This window comes from Stegostoma tigrinum, chromosome 33, assembly GCF_030684315.1.
Source record: "Stegostoma tigrinum isolate sSteTig4 chromosome 33, sSteTig4.hap1, whole genome shotgun sequence".
In the NCBI taxonomy this organism is placed as follows: Eukaryota; Metazoa; Chordata; class Chondrichthyes; order Orectolobiformes; family Stegostomatidae; genus Stegostoma; species Stegostoma tigrinum.
In genome coordinates, this window is record NC_081386.1 from 15,489,510 (window position 1) to 15,511,418 (window position 21,909).

Sequence of the window (21,909 nt, forward strand, 5' to 3'; positions counted from 1 at the left end):
CCGGGGACCCTTCCTCAGAACTCACTGGACTCAAAAGGTTAACAGCACTTTTCTTCAAAGATGCTGCCAAACCTGCTGAGCTTTTCCAGCAACTTCTGTTTTTGTTCCTGATATACAGCATCTGTAGATTTTTCCGTTTTTAATCTCCAAATTCTATATGTTTCAATGAGATCCCCAGAGTTCTGAAAGAGGTAGCTGAGGAGGCACTGGTGGTGATCTTTCAGGAATCACTGCAGTCAGGGAGGATACTAGAGGCCTAGAAAATGTCTAACGCAACACCTGCTACATTAACACTAGTCAAGGTCCTTTTTCCTTTGCAGATCCTTTATTCTCTCAGATTCTAAAAACTTCTGACTATATATTCATTTTTGCTTTTGATTTAATTTCACGTCTTACTAATAAGGCAAATCTGCTCTCTCTGTCCATCTGCCTGTCCTTTCAACAGAACATGAATCTTTGGATATTTAGTTCCCAGACTTGATCCCCTTGCAGCAATGTCTGTGATACCCACACTATCATACCTACCTATTTCAATCTGGGCTACAACAGCATTTACTTTGTTTCACTTATTGCATGCATTTAACTACAACACCCTCAATCCTGCTTTGACTGCCCACCTCCCCCAAAATATAGCTAGCCCTTGTCTGTTTTGGCTAGAGTTAGATTCCTTAGCTCCCTCCTTCCCTAGTACCGGTGCTAATGTCATGAAGGGAAGGCTTAGAGGCAACATGGCAGAGAGACAAAAGATTTAAATTTAAACTGAGTTGATGCCTTGAAATGTAGAAGATTTAAGTCCCAGAGATGATGATCACTTGAGAACTGTTAATGGATTTGACTATCTTGAATTATTTGCAGAAGTATTGTTTAACATTAAATGCATTACAATACATTTTTATGGAAAATCTTTATTTAAACTGTGCAATTGTTCAAAATTCAGACTATATTACAACAGTTTTAAAACATTTTGGCTTTTAGACTAGTTATATTTTTGGCATGACTTAGCAAAATTACAGATCAGGCACCTGAATTCTAGGCAGCATTCACTGTAATGCTATTATAAAATAGGAAAACACAGTTTCTCAGTAAAAGTAGTTAAAGACATAAATGAAGTACATTCACAAATCAAGGCAAACGTTCATTGTCCTGCAGCAATGGATTCAAAGTGGAGCTGATCCCCTGAGACAAATAAAATTTGATATAATCCAGGTCCACCATCCAGTGGCAGGATCACAAACGCGGCCTTTACAAGACAATTGGCAACTGAAGACAGAAGGTTCAGAACACCTGAGATACATTAGACTGGACCTTCCACTTCTTCCCTTTAGTTCACATCTTAACATTATGCTCTAAATCAAAAGAAAAACTAACATATTATTGTTGTTCTCTCAAAGAAAAAATACAATAGCAACGCAAAGGCGGTATACAGTTTTGTTTTTCCGCTCTGCCAGACTGATGTAATATGTCCTTATGTGACACACTTCAGTACTACTACATCACCTTCATAACAAGTGGATGTAGTTAAATGTCATCTAAGCACCAACTACAGCAGTCCCATAACTTAAACAAGTCAAAATGAAAATACAAATTCAGACAGTTTAACACACAATTCCAGATCAATGAGCATCAGCAAATACTTTACAGCATGGCAGTAGTTTTGTTGCTTGTATTTAAGTGACACTTCAAATTTCAAGGTCTCAGCAAAATGTCATCACCAGGCCAGTATATTTATCAGACTCTGCCTTTACTGAACTAATGGATAGGATTATCTCCCAAAATTGTGCTAGCCTTTTCTAACTGGTTGATATCAGTAGCATCAGATTTATCAGAGACAAATCACCATAATAAACCCAAAAAAGGCAGTTGCACTAATTAACATGTTTAGTCCAAAGAACTTAACACTTGATGCACCTGTGGATGCAGGCCAATGCAACAGAGTTTACGGACAAGACGAAGTTAAACAAGGATATGGTTTGTTGAATTCTCAATACCATATAATTACATTCAGTAAACCAGTTTCTAACTACAGAATATCTGAACCATTTGAAAAATGGCAAAATATGCTGGTAGCTCTTAGCAGTTCAGTTTTGAAGTACTCTACATTACATTTCAGAAAGGTATTGCATCACAAATATATTTCTACTGACTGGCTATTTCTTGATTTCTATCAAAAAGACTTACCTTGGTACCACAATAACGAGTCCTACTAATGACCAAGATTTACAAAATATTTTCTGGATATGTTAGTAACAGCAAGGGTCATGTCATGGATTGTGGGAGTGGGCTTTGCCTTGATTGGTGCTCACCTGAAACTGAATGACTATTTTTCAAATACAAAGCTGAACAGAAGTGGGTTGAGGGTGCATAAGGAATACTGCGGTGGTCCAAAATTTTAGACTTGCTCTGATGAAATGAATTGGAAATTCTAAACAGTTAATGGCAATTCCACATCATGACCAAATGGGATTTTGGGTTTAAAACAAAAATTCTGTGAACAGTTAAGTTTAAAATTTCCAACAGCACCATCAAAACCAAGAAAAATCGACGTTTAGATGCAGTGTTCAGCAGTGACAATTTCATCATTCATGCACTGAACCACATATAGCACCTCAGGGAATGATAACACAGGGAAGCAGGTAAGGCTTTTAAAAAAAATCACAAATGATGGCTGTCAGGTTTATTCTGTACGCTGCAATTTTAATGTATAAAGTACTTCAAAAATGACTGCTATATGTAATGTGAAGACGCTGGTTTTGATTCAGGATGTTTACGTGGACATTTTTGCTGCATTAAAATAAAACAAATGGTTAAACAACATCATTTAAGAGAAGACAATCTATTTCTGAGTGAAGAGCTAAACTCCTACTTTTGATACACAAAGGTGAATAAAAAATCTTTGGTTTTTATGGGCAGCTGATCTAACTGTATTTGACACTGAAAATATTAACACTGAATTTAATGATTAAGGAGGAAACAGTTTTAATTTACTCTCCTCCTTCTTGTGGAACTTAACTGGCAAGAGACAAAACCTTCTTATTGCTCAACAATGGTTAACAGATTCTTTTTTAAAGCTATTAAAAGGCCCTTTTCTTTCCCCTCTCATACTCCAGAACTGCCAGTTTATTTTATATATATATATATGTTGTAAATAGCCGCCTCAAATATCACAACCACTAAAATATAGAATCACCTTTACAGAAGACCTCAGTAAATTTCATGGTTGCTATTCAACTGAACTGTGCAAGAAGTTACTGAGTGTTACAGGCAGCTGGAGTATTTCACTTTGGTTTGCGCAAGAGAAATTTGGTACTTCTTTGGAAGCAACATTTTAAAGTAAATCCTAGGCTAAATCAGGGCAAGAAAATATTTTCTTCTTTTTAAAATGTTAAACAATTAGTGATGCCAGAAGCATCCAATAAAGCTTCATAGTTAGAGAAACAGGGAATCATCTTGTATCCAGTGATATTAAACAACTTATGGCAATATTGAGGAGCAATACACATTTATAAATTACACTTGGAACTACAAGGAAATTCTCTCTCTCTCATTCATGAACTTGTGTAGGTTAGATGAAAAGTGACACAGTTCTTAGGTCTTGAATCCAGATACTGTATAGACACAGTGCCCTGTCAAGATATATTTAAAAAGGTCCAACAAGGAAAGTAAATCTTTGGAAACAGTTACACAACACTTACCCTGGTATACTGCCTTGATTCCTAATACTATGGATGACACTAATCTGAAAGACAAGTGCTAAACTGACTATTACTCTAATTCTGATCTACGCTATAAAGAGCAGAGTGCAGTTAACCAGAAGTAGTACTCAGTAGACAGTACTAAAGATCTTTCAATGAGCTGACAGAGGAAATTAACTCAAACATCAAAACATTAACTCAAACATCCTTTACACTTGAATAGATTTGAATTTGCTTGTAACTAATTCCGGACATAAAAGTATTGGAAATCTATTCAATGTAATTCTATACTTTTTTAGTAAAGGATGAACTTGGGAGTTTACACATCAATATAGTTTCTTCCTCAAATCAGTTTTCCAATTAAAGGCGGAATATGGTTAGAAAATCAATTTCTATTCAAACACATACAAGTCACTACTTCTGATTGATTAGTAACTATCATAAAATCAAGAGATTTAATTGTAATTAAATGGCCTAAAAAGACATTTCACGAGGGGGAAAAAAAGTCTATGTACATTTTCTTTGGTAAGCTTGATTTAAAATAGCTTTGATATATCAGCAACACATTGGTGTGAACATTTACTGGCACATATTTCTAGTGATCTGTTCTAACTCTTAAAAGCTACACAGTAACTACTTCAAAATCAAAAAAAAATCAAGATACCCTGTCAGTACACCACACATTTCAGTGTGGCAGTTCAAATGTAATTATTTGATCCCTGAGGTTAGATAAAGAATAACACTAAAATAGGTTTTTAAAAGAGGTAGTATCAAACTGGAGATGCAAGGTTAAAGCACATGAGAGTAGCAGCTTCTATTCCCTATGAACATTTTTTTGGTATCATAAAGCTCTGTTTTATGCAAGTAATTCTAAAAACACACAGTGAGGCACCAAATCAGTGTCTTTGGATTGCAACTCTTCAAGTGAGTTACAGGTTATAATACCCTTAGGCTGAAGTTGTGTTTATTAGGGGATGAAAAATTCTCAACGGAATTGTAGTAGAGTTCTGTTTACAAACAGGAATACAGTAATTGAACACCACTCTCTCTCTCAGTCCACAGTACAGCCAATTAAAGCTTATCATTTTATTTTAACAGTTGTAGTAGTAACTCAGTGCCCCACACAATCAGATATTAAAATTAAATTTAGGTTATATGAAGCAGCAATGCTAAAATAACTTAATCCTAGAAACAAAAAGGCAGAATTCTGCTAACTTAAATTAAAAATCTTAATTAAATGAAATTGTTGAGTTATTTCTCACAGTTACAATCATACAGTTACTACTGTTTTTTGCTTTTGGCAGGTTGTTGAAATAAAATAAATCCATACACATATGGGGAACAGAGTTAAGTATTTTGTGCTATAACTATGGAATACTGACTTTTTTTGGGGAGGTGGGAAGATAAAAAATAGCTTTTTTTGTTTTCAAACTCCAGTTATTAATCCTGTGTTCAAATAATCAATAGATTATTTATTGGTGTAAATGAAGTTATCTAGTGGAAAGAATTCTACATGTTTCTCCCTTTAAGTCTAGCAGCATCAATAAGCATTTCTAGTTCATTTTTTTTCTATTTGTGAAGCTTGTCATAATTGTTTCAGGACATCAGTTTGAGGAAATAATCCACTTGAAATGGTCCTGAGAAGCAAAACTAGAAATCAACATGCCAATTAAATATATTGCTACATCATAGAGAATTTCCCTTGGAACAATTATTTTATTTGCATAAAAATTCAGTTTAATCTCTTAAAAGGTGACATTCTTAGATATCACCACGATAAAAGGGAGGGAATTTTAAATTCATGTAAACTATAAAGGTTGTCCAAAAATAAATGATTTGGAAATAGATGTGATTCAGTATACACACGAATGTGGTGCACACACTGGAATGGGCACTTACCATATATAATTAGTTCTAAGAGTATTTAATATAATGCATTAAATCAGAATTCAACAAGGACAGGCAGGCAATGGATACAAGTCACTGCAAAAGCTATTTCTCTCCCGCTGCACTGTACTCTCCACTTTCTAGGAATAGGAAGCATCTCAGTAATCATCCTCATTTATCCTAGCCTGCTTCACTTTGGCTGTTGCACTTCCTAACAGATATTCAGTAAAACTGAAATGAACCGAAACATTTGGGCTCAGATTGGGTAAAAATTCATTCATTCTGTTTGTTGAGCATCACTTCATAGTTTAGATGCCTTTCAAATTAGCTGCACAGGCAAAGTTACTCAGCACATGGATGTTATACTGCATAGATGTTCATCTCTTCTGTTCCAAATCATTCAAATGACAGCATTTCCTCTTCCTTTTGATCAAACATACTTTACACTTCTCACAGCTCTATGTAAATCTGTATTATGCGCAAACAGCTGTGAAAAGCGATCATATTAAGTTTCATAGATTGGGACTGTGATTTAAATATGCTCAAACATATGACTGGACCATTTCTTTACCTTATATACAGAAATAATTAAAGGACATGTGAATCAAGACAACTTCAGCTCGAAAAGGTGCTGCATTTGGGGCTCATTTAGAATGATACTTATTCACGTAAACAGAGCTTTAGTTAAACACTCTCATGGCAATGCCCTTACAACCCCTAAATCACAGCAGAACATCAACAAACATTTCTTTCAGCAAAAAGACATATTTTAAAGGAAGTATCAGCTATTAGATGATGGAATCAAATATCTGTTAAATACTGGAGTTTACCATCAGGTACATTGAGGTAGATTTTTTTTAAGCAGAAAGCCTGAAATATTGTTTCTGCTCCAGTGATATACCTTTCAATATAAAATCAAAAGAAATGCAACGATCCTTTTCACATTTTTGACATACAGACATTCATGGTGGGTACACAAAAAAATGTAACATTCATAAAACAAAAACATGTAAGAACCTGGAGTGATTTAAAAACAACCCAGATTTCCAATCCAGAATGTTCTTTGGCTCACTGCACATTGTCCATAGTACAGATAAATTACAGTCAAACTGGATCGGCTAATTCAAACTGGAAACTCACTGTCAGTATTTTCCTTGACAGTTTTTGAAGGTGGTATTTGACATACTTCAGGTGATGCCAATAGGTCTGAGGTAGCAGAAGGAGAACCAATCAACAGGCATTGAGCTTCCTCGGAGGTAGACGGGACAGGAACATTGGCCGTTTCTGCCTGGATAAATGGTCCCAAGAAGGTAGGTGTAGTACATGTGACAGAAGAAAGGTGAGCCATTTCCATTTCCTCCCTAGAATCATGCGAGTATCTGCCCGAATCTCCAGTTTCATGACTTCCATCACTGTTATGAGAATATTCTGCATCTCCTGCAGTGCCGAACACAGCCCGCAATGATGTCGGTGGAGCGAGTATTGAGGCACCCGATTCTTCGCAGATCAAGCCAGTCAGCTGGTAAGAACTAATGCCTCGTCCATGTCTTCTTACTGGCTGCTAGTAAAAGAATGGCATCAGTTACATTAAGCAAGTACTTACAACTCCTATGATAGGCAATGTAAGCTGATTTTACGAGGACTGTTGATGAAAAGAGTGTTATGTTGGGGCAATATACATACACCTAAATCTCAACAATTGCATTAGAAAACTGATTAATTCAAAAGAAATGCAGAAGGTTAAAAGCCAAGTTTGGAGAGAGGGAAAGCATGTAATATATTTAAAACAATTATAAGGTAAGTGTTGTGTATTACACCAGGATGACTGATACACCTTCAACTGCAGGCAGCCATTATTGGACTATTTATAACTTTTTCAACAGATGCTTAATTAGGAGTGATTGAAAATTATCATCCCTAGAGTATACAAATGCAGGATATTTGCTAAATCAGGTCAAGCCTTCAATTCTCACCTACTGAACTCTGATTTTAATACGATGGTAAACTGTCAAGCTCAAGAAATTCCAAGACTGCTTCAGGTAGCATCAGTGAACTCAACTGTTTGAACTGCATGAATAATCAGCTGAAGAGTATCTCCATTTAAAAAGCATGCGTATTCCACACCACAAATGATTAGACAAGATGTTCATGGAGAAGCACATCAACCATTGCCAACATTCTAAACACATATCTACGGCCCCCTCCAATAAGCATGAATTTCAATTCCTTTCTCTGTTGTGTGTCTACCTAATTGATGCTTTTAAAAAGGAAGCTAGGGTCATTTCAAGAGTTCGGTTCCAAACTTCACCTGCTTCTCTGTGTGCATCTTCACTGATTTTCTCGTCGACCCGAAAAATGACCATTTTTTCACTTTTTTGTTCATGTGAGTAGAACTCCGAATAATCATATCAGATCCACCCTGTTTGATATAATAGAATACATTCAGAGGATATACTTTTTGCGTAATCACAGCTACCATAGAGAAACAGTCCGAGTTACATTTACTTCTGTGGATCCAAATTCCAGAAAGGATAGCCGCTCTAACCCATCTGACCATATGAAGCTAACCAATTTCATTCAGTTCCAATGAAAAGGTTGGAAGAACATGAAATTAATGCTGACTGAGCTTTTGTTAGTTTTTAACGATATGATATTCTGATCAAAGTTTCCCTGATTTTAATTTCTGCCCTATCCCAATATTTTCATTCATTTCTGGAGGTGTAAACACAAGTAGAGCTGATACCACAAATGCACCAGAAGAAAAAGATAACAAAATACTTCCACATTATATACTCGAAAAACACATGATAAAACAAGGGATAAACATTTTTTGAGGCAAGAAGTTAAGGGTTGCAATTCATATATTTACTCTCAACTTACTTCCCATCTCCTACATGTATTGTGCCTATTTCCTTTCCTTTTACATTGTTCTGCTAGCCACTTCCACTCCTTACATGTAATTTGCCACCCAGTCTTCTGATCTGCCCTTGCTAAAACGTCCACTTGCTGCTGCTCCAAGGGTTAGGGAACATTTGAGCCAAGGAGGGTTCATTCTGAACAGAAGCTGGCATAAACAGCAAAACAGCAAAGTTCCAGATCTAACCTCCAGTCCAGGCTGAATTAGCTGACCTATGTTACAAGTAGAAATGACTGCACTTTGAAAGTATTTCACTGGACATAAATCGCAGATTGTATACAACATTATAGAAATGCAATTCTTTAACAGCAATAAGAAAAACAAATGCTGGGTTCCTGTTCCCGATAGCTATTCTCTAACCCCAATTGGAAAGTGCACGTATGTGTATGATTGAATAACGACATTATTGAGCATGACTGCAATGTCTCCCATCATTGATCAGTCCAATGTCGTTGGAGGTAACTGCTGTTCACATGTGACCTACGTGGAGATAGCAGAGGTGGACCCTGAGTACCAAATAGTAGTCCTGAAAATATCAAAAGCTCTAAAATAAAGATCTCATCCTTGACTGGAATTCTACAATTTCCATTTCAGAGTTTTTTAAGAAGTTCTGATGACTGAGGAAGCAGTTGTAAATCAGCATCAAGGAATACAATCCATTCCAACAGTTTCAGATGATGCAGTATAAATGGCAGTGATGCACCAGGAATGAATCTCAGGTCAGAAAGGGAGCATGTGGGCAATTGCCTGACCTGGGTGACCACAGTTGGAGTTTAGGAAATGAAACATGTGATAGCTCTCAGCTTCAATTCAAAGGAACATGCACTGGCATTAAAACTTTTGATGGGCTTCCTCATTCAGCTCAAGAGAGGGCTACTATCAAATGCAAGAGTTGGGGAAGGTAGAAATTAATGTACATATAATGTTTATTACCTTGGTATCCAAAAAGATATTTTCAGGCATCATTGGCATTAAGGTTTCCACAGTTTCCTGCTCAGTCTGACTCTTAATAATATGAGTCGTGTTAACCAGTGGTCTTGTCACACGTGCCATCTGTACATTTCCTTGTTGCTCAGCCTTGATTGCAGAAGATTTCCTGGGTAAATAAAAGGTGACTATGAAAATTTAAGTTGTCAAATATGTGATATTTAATAATGACATCTACTGATAAGTATTCAATACTGAATATAATATATTCAAATAGTCCCCAATTCAAATGATAACTGGATGAGTCAAGTTAAATATAGGCTATTGCAGAAGAGGAAAAAACCTAATATACTAATTGATAACCAGTCCTATATATGCAATTTGGATCATTAATATTAAGTGCACTGGCATCACTTTGTCTTTGCTTTATGGGTGATCCAACTGCAACTGTTAAATTAAAGCAGAGAGTGTACAAATTATATTTTAACATCATCATGCTGTATGATCAATGATAGGAATTGCAAGATTTGAGGAACAAGGCCAAAATTTTACTGAACAATCTAGTTTCCGATGCAATTAGATTAAATACTTTGACAATAAATCTAATACAATCATTGCTCTTTAATGATAATACTTTGTATAGTGGCCTAAACAGTGTGCTTTCAAACGATACCTTGCTTTGCTTCGATAAAGGAGGATAAGAACGCAGATGATGATACAAGTTAGGGCTATGCAAACTCCAACGATAATTCCAGTCATTGACTTTTGGTCCAAGTGGTAAAATACATCAGAGTTTACTTCAGTAGAAAAAGATAATAGACATTAGAACAATTAAACTTAAAAAGTGCCTCAAATATCTTCAGTTATAGCTGTCATTTTATCTCAATTCTACTGCTGATTTCAATGGCAAAAATCAAATAGATTCATCCAGATGTGACAAGATATCTCACTGTTACCACCATACAATTATATCATTGATTATATCAACATCAACTTGAGAACAGAAGGCTCAAATACAAAACAATTAAATGTCAGACCTTTATGACAAAAGCATTTTGCATATTTAAATAAGAATGGATAATTTTCAGAAAAGGTTTCTGCTCTCACCAGTACTGACGGGTATCTAGACAGAAATGAATAACTAATTCTTGGAGAGTGTTAAACCATCCAGATTACTGTATACAGCAAGGTGATTGTGGTGGCACAGAATTCAAACATTGAGGCTTTGCCACAAGGTTTCCGACTAGCTTTTACTAACACAAGGTCCCAGACAGATTGCATTCAGATCATTTCAATGCTGCTTTATTTGCCTCCATCACTGATGTGCAATCATGACAAAGGGTGGAGGTTTACTTCTACACGGTGAGAATAAAATTTTACAATTAAAGCTATTACACAAGCAAAAGCTCTCGAGCATAACAATTATGCATAGTTGTTCATTTCCAGTGGGATAATATGAAGTCCAACCTGATTTAGACTGTTGGTTTAGATTCTTTGTAACTCATTCTAACAACATTTCATTGACAACTAGGCCCACTGAGTCTACTTTTAAGAGAGATCATCAGAAAGGCCTAATCCATTACATTAGTAACACACATGCCTAATGGCAGCAAACTGTTTACTGACCTTTGGCATCTCCACTGTTGCGAGAGTCAGACCACTTAGGTCCCTGGCTGAAGTATATGGTTTCCTTCACAGGGATTGCTAGCTCTATAGCGTTTGAAAAGGGTCCTTGTCCTACTTCATTAGATGCAGATATTTGAATGAGATAGACATTTCCTGGAAGGAGGTTCTCCAGCAAAGCCATAGTAATTGTTCCTAAAAACAAAGATGACAATAATAGATCAAGTGCAGTGAATGCAGAATCAGCGCATAGCATGGCAAATAACATAGTATCACCCTTATCTTAATTTCAGTTTCAAATAGTATCAATTTGCAAGTTCTGCACCTAATACAAATGTGCTGCACCATCCAGAACAAGGAAATGTATCTAAAGCAAGAGTCCTGGAGAATATTATTTGTTTTTCTTATAGAATCCCTACAGTGTGGAAACAGGCCATTTTGCCCAACAGGTCCACACCAACTCTCTGAAGAGAATGCGACGAGGTCAGAGTCATACAGTGAATGGTAAGTTCTGAGGAGTATTGTGGGACAGAGACACTGAGGAGTACAAGTACATAGTTGGTTGAATGCAGCATCACAGGTAGACAGGGTGGTGAAGAAAGCATTTAGCATGCCAGCCTTCTTCGGTTGAGGCAGTGCATACAGGAGTTGGGACATTAAAGATGTACAAGTCATTGGTGAGGTCACACTTGCAGTATGGTGTACAGTTTTGGTCACCCTGTTACAGGAAAGGCATAGTTAAACTGGAAAATGTGCAAAGAGGAGTTACAAGGATGTTGCTAGGAATAGTAGGCCTGAATTCTGAGGAGAGGTTGGCCAGGATTGGGCTTTATTCCTTGGAATGTAGGAGAATGAGCAGTGACCTTACTGAGGTGGATAAAATCATGAGGGGCTTAGATAGGAAGAATGCACGTAGTCTTTTTCCCAGGGATGGGGAATGGAAAACTAGAGTGTACAGATTTAAGGTGAGAGGGGGCAGATTTAAGGAGGATGTGAGGAGCAACTTCTTCACATAGAGAGTGGTGCATATTTGGAATGGGCTGCCAGAGAAAGTGGTTGAGACAGGCACAAAAACAATGATTAAAAAAACATTTGGGCAGGTACATGGATGGAAAGTGTTTGGAGGGGGACATGGACCAAATGCAGGCAATTAGAACTTGTTGAGTGGGCACCATAGTCAGCACGGACCAGTTTGGGCCAAAGGGCCTGTTTCCATGCTGTATTACACTCTGACTTTAAACACCCGGACTCACCATCCCTATAAGCCTGCACTTTCCCCATTGCTAATCCGTTTAATCTACACATTCCTGGACACTATGGGCAATTAAGCATGGCTAATCCACCTAACCTGCACATCGTTGGAGTGCGGGTGGCGGGGAGAACTGGAGCACCCAGCGGAAACCCAAACAGACACGGGGAGAATGTGAAAACTCCACATAGATAGTCATCTGAGGGTGGAATTGAATCCAGGTCCCTGGTGCTGTAAGGCAGCAATGCTACCCACTGAGCCACCGTGTTGCCCTGTGACCGTATGCAACAGCCCTCTTAGTAGAGGCCCAAGGGTATCTGACTCGGACAGATGTGAATACAATAATTAACGTAATTTAGCTATGAAAATATAATATGGATCTCTGCATTCAAGTCCATGTCATAGATCAAGCACATTATGGTCTCTGGCACTAAGCCATTTTGCACTCCACTGAGCATACACACCATGCCATCCAAGGTCACTGTCCTAACACATTCCTATAGCTTTTTTATCAGTCAGTTTGATTTTTCCACCTGAGTTGCAACTTATTGATAAAATAGGACAGGGGACACAGTCAATCTAGGAAGATGAAAATTTAGGTATAATATCTGAAAGTTTGTCCTCATATAAATAGTGATCAGAAAATGGACTGGATCATGGAGGTCAAAATTTTGTAATGAAAATCCACCCAGAAAGGTACTAGCAGCCCAACACTGGCAGTGTTGTAGGGCCTTATGAACTAGATTGGGCCTATAGGCCTTCCTCATCAGTAATTACCCTCGTATCAACTTCACTGTCCACTTGGGAGTGGAAATTCCCAAAAAAATTACAGGTTCACCTAGCAAGGTCTTCTCTTAGAACCATATTAGATATATTTTAATAAGTAGTCCTCACACAAGTAGTCCTGCTAATTATTAAAATAATGAAACTGATGATTCAGTAGTTTCCACATTTGGATGTATGCAGGTAAAATAAATTTATGTATGCTAAGTAAAGCTCACCTTCCCTATGAAGCATTTGCCACTCGCCAGCAATCCAGGCCTTTCTAGAAGCATAAAGGATGGTGTAACGGGTGATAGCAGTGTTGGTATCTTCCGGGGGTTTCCAAGAAATTAGAGCAGTTCCTTCTTCTATTAATGTGACTTTTACACTTGAAGGTGGATTGACCGGAGCTGTGGCAGAAATAGTTCATAAACTACTAAAGAACTGGTTTTAAATTCTGTAAAACTTCTTACAGAATCCTTGAAATGATGATCACAATACAGATAGATTTTGTGCAAAAACTAGAACTTATGGGAATGGAGATTGGCAGGCTGTTAACTTTTAACAAATTTAGTATTAACTGCAGCTATCAGAATGACATAGCTTAAGATCTTCAATAAACTTCATGAACTATGAAGCCTGGTTGGTTAAATATTTCCTTTGGATGGGGTTATAACCATGCATCTGAAAAATTACAATTGTGACAAGTTACTGCTATTTCCAGTAAATTTCCCGATATTCTCAGGTATCAATGATGAATTAATACTTTGTTGATTTCTTAAATCTTAAACATTGTTAAACAGAAACACAAAAATGAATCCTTTCAATACAGCACTGATCACAATGAAAAGGTACGTGAATTGAGGCAGCAGACCAAGAGGTTGTCATCTGTCGTGAGTCTCAGGCAAGGCAGGTAGACTTTTGTGCATTCTGGAAACATTGTTTTAATACACAGGAGCCTGCTTTACTTAGGCAAAACAAACTTATAAACTCATTGCATTTCTCTCATTGGGAAAGGAGGCACATTGACAACTAATCTCTGCTGCATTCCTATTGCAGCATCCTAACCAATCAACATCTCCTGCCTGAGCTTTGACTTCATGATCTTTGCAGCAATGTTTAAATTCTGTACTATCAAGCAATTACTTACTTAGCAAAGTTATGCACTGCACTGTGTACAGTCAAAAGAAGGCAACAATTTGCTTTTAAGTAATGTGCTATTGGGTTATTTCAACTTCTGGAAGACTAAAGAGGTTTGACGCTGTCTTTACCTTCTGGCAATGTAAGCTGATAAACCACAGGGCTCCAGGGGCTGGAGAGTTGGTCTACATGAAGACGCACAGCAAACTCATACTTGGTGAATGGTTGTAGACCATGAACTAGCATGTGTGTTTCTGATCTATTTGAATTGAAATAAAATGCAGTAATTAATCTATTGGAATGGAGAAAGTTTGATTTTTAGAAGGCTGTTCTGACTGTATTTATGAATGCCAAACAAGTCGCGAAAAATCAAGCTTAAAATCAGCTCATAAGCATTTAGAATTTATTGTACAATTCTAGTGTTGTGGAGATATCTAACCAACGGTAGACAAATATCATTCAATCATCAATTCAAATGAATCAAAATAAGGTACAATTCATTCAAGTGACATTCAAAATGGTTGATGGTGAAATCTGATAGCTCATTGTTGCTATACATTTTTTAAAAAAGGATTTAAGTGTTAAGATTGGAGGTTAAAATCCTCTCCAATGGAATTAAATGTAAAGCAGTTTGGAGCATTGTAATTCTACGCTTTGATAGGACAATACTTATCTTTCTATTTATATTTATTTATTATAACCCATTATTCTACTTAATTTTGGAAGAGGCTGGGCAGGGTAATGTTGCATTAATGCAAAGAGATTTATTCAGGGTTGTATCAAATGAACAGGACAGCAAGTTTTAAAAAAATAAACTTGAAAATGCTAGTTGTGGTCAGTCTGTGGCTGCTGTATAGCTGCCAAGTTCCAATATGCCAATCCAAATTTTTTGAGTCTCATGTTAAAAAGATTTTTATTTGAAATCAATGGTCTCCTTCAGTGTATCCAGCACATGACAACACTATGTTAGCTTTCATCTATGGTAGACTACAAAACAGTGCTTCAAAAAGGAAGAGTAATATTCTTTTGACAGTATAGGTACCTCTTTTTAAAACAGCTAAGGATGTAAACGATGAGTTGAAAGAAGGAAATACTGTTTTTGTTTTCATGTATCCTTTTGTCAGTTTTAAGTGTCTGACAAATGCAAAATAGCCTTTTAGGATCTGAATCATTCACTAGACATTTTAGACTGGTGGGATTGGTAATATTGTAATAGTACGAAAGCAAAGAAATGTGAAAAGACACTCAACTCCAATGCTTCAAAGAGAATAGTAAAAAGACATGAGGAAGAGAAAAAAGGAAAAGTTGACTGACTCTCCCAAGGAAGCCAGAAACACAGCAAATTGCTAACAAAGTAAGTATCCCATTTGTAACAAAGATAAATTCAGAACTGTTTAAACAAAAGCTGCTTTAGAACTAGATGTTAAAAAGAGAATTGGAAATGAAAGTTTACAGTGCTTGTCTTTAACAGTTCTATTTAATTAAAAGCTGCATTGATACTTGCTGGTTGAAACTTCCATACTTTTGTAGTGTAAACAACTATGTGGTATCATGCCACAGGGACCCAATCCTCTTCTTGTAATTGCTAGACAATAAGGAGGTAACACTTTGGGGACTAGACTTTTTGTTGTTTACTGTCTGATTAGACTGGAGAATTGGAGATTGATACTGAACAGCACTATCTAGAATCACCTTGGGCAGACGTGGACAAATGCAAGGCATAACAAATGCACATGCTTGCAAAGCCTAAAGGCGATCATATAATATACACAGCGTAAACCTAAACAATTTTCTTTAACAACTCCATTTCGACTCCAAGTAGTTTATATTCAGAAGTGAAAACACTCTCGATTTAGAGGGCAGAGAGACAGAGTCTGAATTAAATGCAAGGTTTGATGCAAAATGTGACGTAACTGACAATTTCAGAAAGCAACAGAATTTCTTTAAGGCAGTCATAGCGGCAGAGCTCAGATGTGTCTGTGAAAGAACTCAGTTACACATTGCTTCAAAAAGTTAAGTACAGCAGATGCTGGAAATCTTACAAAAGAGAAACAGATGCAAATATTCACCAAGTCAGGCAGCAACTGTGGAGATGATCTTTTAGGTCAATGACTTTCCATCAGAACAGAGTCTGAAGGAAGTTCAAGCAGGCTATTGATCTGAAACATTAACTATTTCTCTCCTCAGATGCTGCCTGATCTGGTGAGAATTTCCAGCAGAACTGATTTTAATGACACGTCCTGCTACATGGGAAGATGCTGCCATTCTACTGTACTATTAACAACTCCAAATTCTAACTGTTACTGAGCTAAATTTCTTTGCAGTGTTAGATATGCAGTGGGTGCCACTTACGTCTGAAGGTACATGACAAGAGAAGCATTCTGCAGTCCCACAGGGTTGCAGCGGACAGTATAGTTGATCATTGCTGCAGCAGTAAAAGCTGGCTTTCCCCATTGTAAGAAGATGGAAGATGAACTGTTGGCTTTTGCATATAGGTGATGAGGCGGAGGTGGAGGAGGCACCATGCGATCCCGAACAGCTATCAAATAAAAACATAGCTTATTCATGTTTTGGGCTTTAAAAACCATATTTAAATACTGGCAATATTTAATTAAATCAGACAAGTAGTTTGAGTTTGAGTTCTCTCTTGCCAGGAAAAGTGTATTTATCAATTTGAAAAAAGAACAGTTGCATGCAAATTCTGTGCGCAAGGGACAAGATGATATCAACCCGCTCAAACCGCCAAAAAGAGTTCACTCAGAACAGTCTTCAAATTATTAATGTTATCTGAACTGGAACAAAACATAGACTTTGGTTAAAAACTAAATTTTTTTTCCAGACATACTGAAGGAAAACCTGTTGAACAAAAGGGTTTGTACTTCAATGCTACAGAAAAACCAATAAAAGTTATTCACCCCAACACTTCCTTTCGAAAAAGGAAATAAATTTAGAAAATTCTGAAGATTTTCCCAGCCTAAACAGTAGCAGCGCTCTTGTAACTTGAAGACATATAAAAAGCACAAACAGTAAAGGTTTAATGACTAAAAGAATCTTCAATTTACTGAATTACTGTGTCCTCAGCATACTGTTCTATTGCTAACAACCTGAATTTGGAGTTTTGTAACACGTTACACATCTGAACAGCTTGAGAATTGGAACTCTAGCCTATTTTTCTTCATAAATAAAGGCATTTTTCCCCTTTGACTTAGCCAAAATTAAAATCTTATTTATAACAATATAAAACCAGGGCTCCAGATACCTCTAAATCAGAAGTGATTGATGGGAGCTGGTGACTCCAGGATAACTTACTGGCTGCCTTACGTGTGATTAACAGGAGGTCTTTGTTTACAAATAGCACTAATGACAAGAATTCTCATTTGACATTTAGCTATCCGGATTAAACATCTAAGGGGTGGGGATAGTATGCCAGCAAGGCTTGCTTAAAATAAAGCTTTTTTAAAATTAAGTTCAGCAACTCACTGTTCAATACCCTGTACCAATCTAAGTGGAGAATTAAAATCAAAACACTTACACACACATCCTGGGGTGCTTACAGTTTGGTCTGCCTGGTAGCCTTCACCCATATAGTTGTATGCCAGCAAACGCATATGATATTTTCTGCGAGGATCTAAAGTTTGAAAAACAGAACTACTTTGAACTACTTTATTAAAAACTTACATATTTCCCCTTTGTTGGTTACCATATATTTTTGTACATTGTCAAGCATCTCCTTGCATTGAAGCTTTATCCAACTGTCAATAGTAACTAAGAATAAATCAGCATAAATTAGTCAATAGATTTTTGAAAAAAAATCATTTACATTAATGTTTAATCTACAAATGGGACGGCATGGTGGCACAGTGGTTAACTGCCTCACAGTGCCAGGGACTTGGGTTCGATTCCAGCCCTGGGCAACTGTCTGTGTGGAGCTTGCATGTTCTCCCCATGTCGGCGTGGGTTTCCTCTGGGTGCTCCGGTTTCCTCCCACAGTCCAAAGACATGCTGGATAGGTGGACTGGCCATGCTAAATTGCCCATACTGTTCAGGGATGTGTAGATTAGGTGGGTTATACGGGGATGGGTCTGGGTGAAATGCTTGGAGGGTTGGTGTGGACTTGTTAGGCCAAATGGCCTGTTTCCACACTGTAGGGATTCTGTGATTCTATGATGAAATGTAATGCAATTTAAAAAGGGTTAAAGAATAATTTCTAGACAAGAAACAATTCCAGACACCATGGCATTTATAATAATGTAAACATGGGCAATAAGGAGGTAAAAATATCAAAGACAAGGTTCCCATGGTCCTAAAATTAACATGTTTTGCCACATAAAGTGCTACTTTATGCTTTCAGAGTCAAGCTATCCTCCCCTTTAGTTTAGTTTAGCTCTCAACTATCTTAATCTGAATTGGTCACGGAGCTCTAGAACACAGATGATGCTTGTGCATACCCTCACTCAGAGCTGCAGGTCACTTAACTCCTGCAAAGCATATGACACCCTGGAAAGCTAGCTATTTCAAACACTTGGGGAAATTATGATCCTCTCTCAACCAGCTCCCACAGCATAACACCTCCCCTGGAGATCCTGGAAAACATGACCCACTTGCTGTACCTTTGCAGCCAACTCCTGATGAAGGCAGACACTGGAGGTAGTAATGAAATTTGTCACCAATGTGACTGAGGAAAATAGTACTTGAGGACCAGCTCCTCAAGCCCAAGGTTAACCATGGATTACCAGGTTGCAATCATCCCCCTCACTCTATCTTTTTGAGGCTTGGATGATCTACAATAGGCAGTGCAAAGCACTTGAGAATTACTAAATATGGTGCCTTTAACAAGGCCCTCCAAATCAAATGGAAAGAAAGGCAGTCCAACAGCAATATCCTCTCTGATGCTGGGCAAGTTGGCATAGAAGTGCCATTGTTGATTCACTGGAGGGAGGTCAGAAGAAATTTACCAGGATATTGCCAGGAAGAGGCTGGACAGGCCGGGACTTTTTCCACTGCGGTATAGGAGATTGAGGGGTGGCTGTAGAGAGGTTTATAAAATCATGAGTGGTGTAGACAAGTTGAATGGCAGGTGCCTTTTCCCTAGGTGGGGAATTTCACCTAGGGGCATTTTAAGGTAGAGGAGAAAGATTTAAAAGACATGAGTGGTTCATGTGTGGCATGAACTCCCAGAGGAAGGTGGTGGATGTGGGTACAGGCACAATGTTTAAAAGACATTTAGCGAAGTACCTGAAAAGGAAAGGTTTGGAGGGATATGGGCCAAGTCCAGGCATGTGGGACTAGTTTAGTTTGGGATTATGGATGGCATGGACTGATTGGACTGAAGGGTCTCTTTTCGTGCTCTATAACCTTTTAACACTTGTATGCCTGATACCAAATTCCTGAAGCAAGGGTTCAACTCATAATTTGGTCATGGCAGGAGACTCCCAGGAGGACAGTGGGTGTTCTCAAAGCAATCCTAAAATAAGTCAAATATATCCACTGACTTATGGGAAACCCTAGCTTACAAGTGTCTAAAATGAAGGATCAGAACCACACCAAAGGGACTTCTGCATTAATGTGCCAAGTTAAATCAAAACCAAGGGAGTGCATTAATCTTGAACCAACTACCTAATTGTTCAAGCACATGAGACAGTTTGTGGATGATGCATTGGACAGTCAGCCAATTCAGTATCCACTCCAACGGACTGGCAGCAACTGATCCAGAGGAACTGCCCAAGGAAGATGATATTGTATCTTGCTTACATGCAACAGTTTTTTTAAAAATTCATTCATGAGGGTATTGCTGCTTAGGCCAGCATCTCATGCCTATCCCTAAATGCTCAGGGTCAACGACATTGCTGTGGGTCTGGAGTCATATGTAGGTCAGACCAGGTAAGGACGGCAATGAACCGGATATTTTTTACAAAAAAGATTCATGATCATTATACTCTTAATTCCAGATAAAAATTAAGGTAAAAATTCCAGATATTTTATTGAATTCAAAATTTCACTATCTGTCTTGCAGAGTTTGAACCCAGATCCCCAGATCATAACCTGGGTCGTAGGATTAACAGCCCAGTGATAATACCACTAGGCTATTGCCTCCCCCAGCACAGGATTCTATTCAGCTGCCAGTGTTATAAAGCACAAGTGTAAGATGTGGATGAAGATGCAAGGAGTGGCAAGGTGGAAAAGTAAGAGTAGCTTTATGAACACAAGACCTACACATCAGGAAAACAGGCAACTCTAGGACACGGAGACAACAGGTAGTCAGGCAGGAACCACTATCTCTTTCTGCCGAAGGCACCTTGAAGGAGACAGTCAAGATGGTGCAGCAGGCCACAAGGGGCTTGGAAGCAAAGAAATAAAATGATGACAGGGAAGGATAGAACGGATGGGAGGGAAGGAGATAGTGAGGAGGGTGGCAAAGGGTAAGAGTGAGGTGATTGGCAAAGAAAGAGTGGGAGAGATTGCAAATTAAGGTGGTAAAGGACAAAGTATGCATGTGTGCAAAACCTGAGACTGAGTGAGATGAACCCATATGCTTTCCTATCTCTTTCTCTGTAAAATCCTGGCCAGAAAGAAGGCGGTAAAGGAGAAAATCCCACATTGAAAGGCAACCTGCTTCTAAATCACAATTTCATACAAATTCTACTGAGGCTTTCTGGGCGTGTCTGCCATCTGAGGTGAACCATGGTTGGTGTTAGTTAAATCCAACTCCTTAGGTTGGTACCAGTCCCACTTTCTTCTCTAGTGACCAGGATCTGGGGCCTAGTCCATCTCTCTCTAGCTTTGCTTTTCAACAAAAAATGCAATAAAAGAGGTTTTAGTTAGTTTTACTGCCTGGCACTAAGGCCATTTTCATTACTCATTTAAAAACTGATCTACTGCTTTGGAATGGTTTTTCTGAAATTCATGTTTAAATGTTGTGCCAAACCTGATCTCTGAAATTTACACACCATGTTCAAATACAATACACTTTCAAGATGGTTTATTCAATTGTAAAGAAAATTAACTTGAATATACATTCAAAAATGAAAGTGAAATTTTGCTGTAAATGTGATCATTTGTTGCTAAGTTGTTGTGCATCTGTGCATTCGACCATAGTTCTCTGTATTAAAAGCCAAAAATATTGTTCTCAAAAGTATGAAATAAAAAAAGCCAAGAAAAAGGTAACAAAGTCACAAACCATTCTACAAAATAAGTAATCTACAAGGGATCCCTGCTGACTTGTTGCATTCCAAAGGGTGGCCCCATGAACAATTTATCATAATGTCAAATAGCTTAAAATGTCTGCTGGCCTCCAGAGTGGTCATCCAGAACCGGTCACTGTTCCATTAAATGGATACAACTGAAGCTCTAATGTTAACACTGAATTGTCCTTCCTCAGACAGAGATAGTGCTCACTGCAATAGTTTATACAATGCAACTTAAGATACGAGGCCTGTTGTCGTAAATGCAACCAATCCATCACCTCACAGCTCTATAAAATTTAAGATTTTCTTCTCTAAGATTGCAAAGCACTAGTATTTATCATTTTGATGACCTTTAACATGCTGTACATGGACATATTTGTACAAACCTAAACCTATTCAGTGCCGAATTTGAATAGTACGTCCTTTAGAAAATTCAACATGGGTAAGGAATCAATTTATTAACAGGCTGGAACTGAAAACACAAGTAATTATCAAACATAGCTTTTTGATATTTCAGGCTTGCTTAAT

General features: G+C 37.7%; 1 protein-coding gene across 4 annotated transcripts in view; it reads right to left on the reverse strand.

Annotated features, from left to right (window-relative positions):
- Window positions 1-931: 931 nt before the first annotated feature.
- LOC125467354 (protogenin-like) overlaps window positions 932-21,909 on the reverse strand; it is a 125,629-nt gene continuing 104,651 nt past the window's right edge. For 3 of the 4 annotated variants that reach the window (XM_048563070.2, XM_048563073.2, XM_048563069.2), the window contains 9 exons: window positions 17,730-17,825; window positions 16,550-16,736; window positions 14,329-14,456; window positions 13,297-13,467; window positions 11,050-11,241; window positions 10,097-10,220; window positions 9,430-9,592; window positions 7,888-7,998; window positions 932-7,140 (listed from right to left, as the gene is read on the reverse strand). In XM_048563070.2, coding sequence (XP_048419027.1) covers window positions 6,703-7,140; window positions 7,888-7,998; window positions 9,430-9,592; window positions 10,097-10,220; window positions 11,050-11,241; window positions 13,297-13,467; window positions 14,329-14,456; window positions 16,550-16,736; window positions 17,730-17,825 — 1,610 coding nt within the window. In that variant the 3' untranslated portion in view covers window positions 932-6,702. The remainder of the gene's footprint in view (window positions 7,141-7,887; window positions 7,999-9,429; window positions 9,593-10,096; window positions 10,221-11,049; window positions 11,242-13,296; window positions 13,468-14,328; window positions 14,457-16,549; window positions 16,737-17,729; window positions 17,826-21,909) is intronic. The other variant, XM_048563071.2, reaches the window with a different exon arrangement.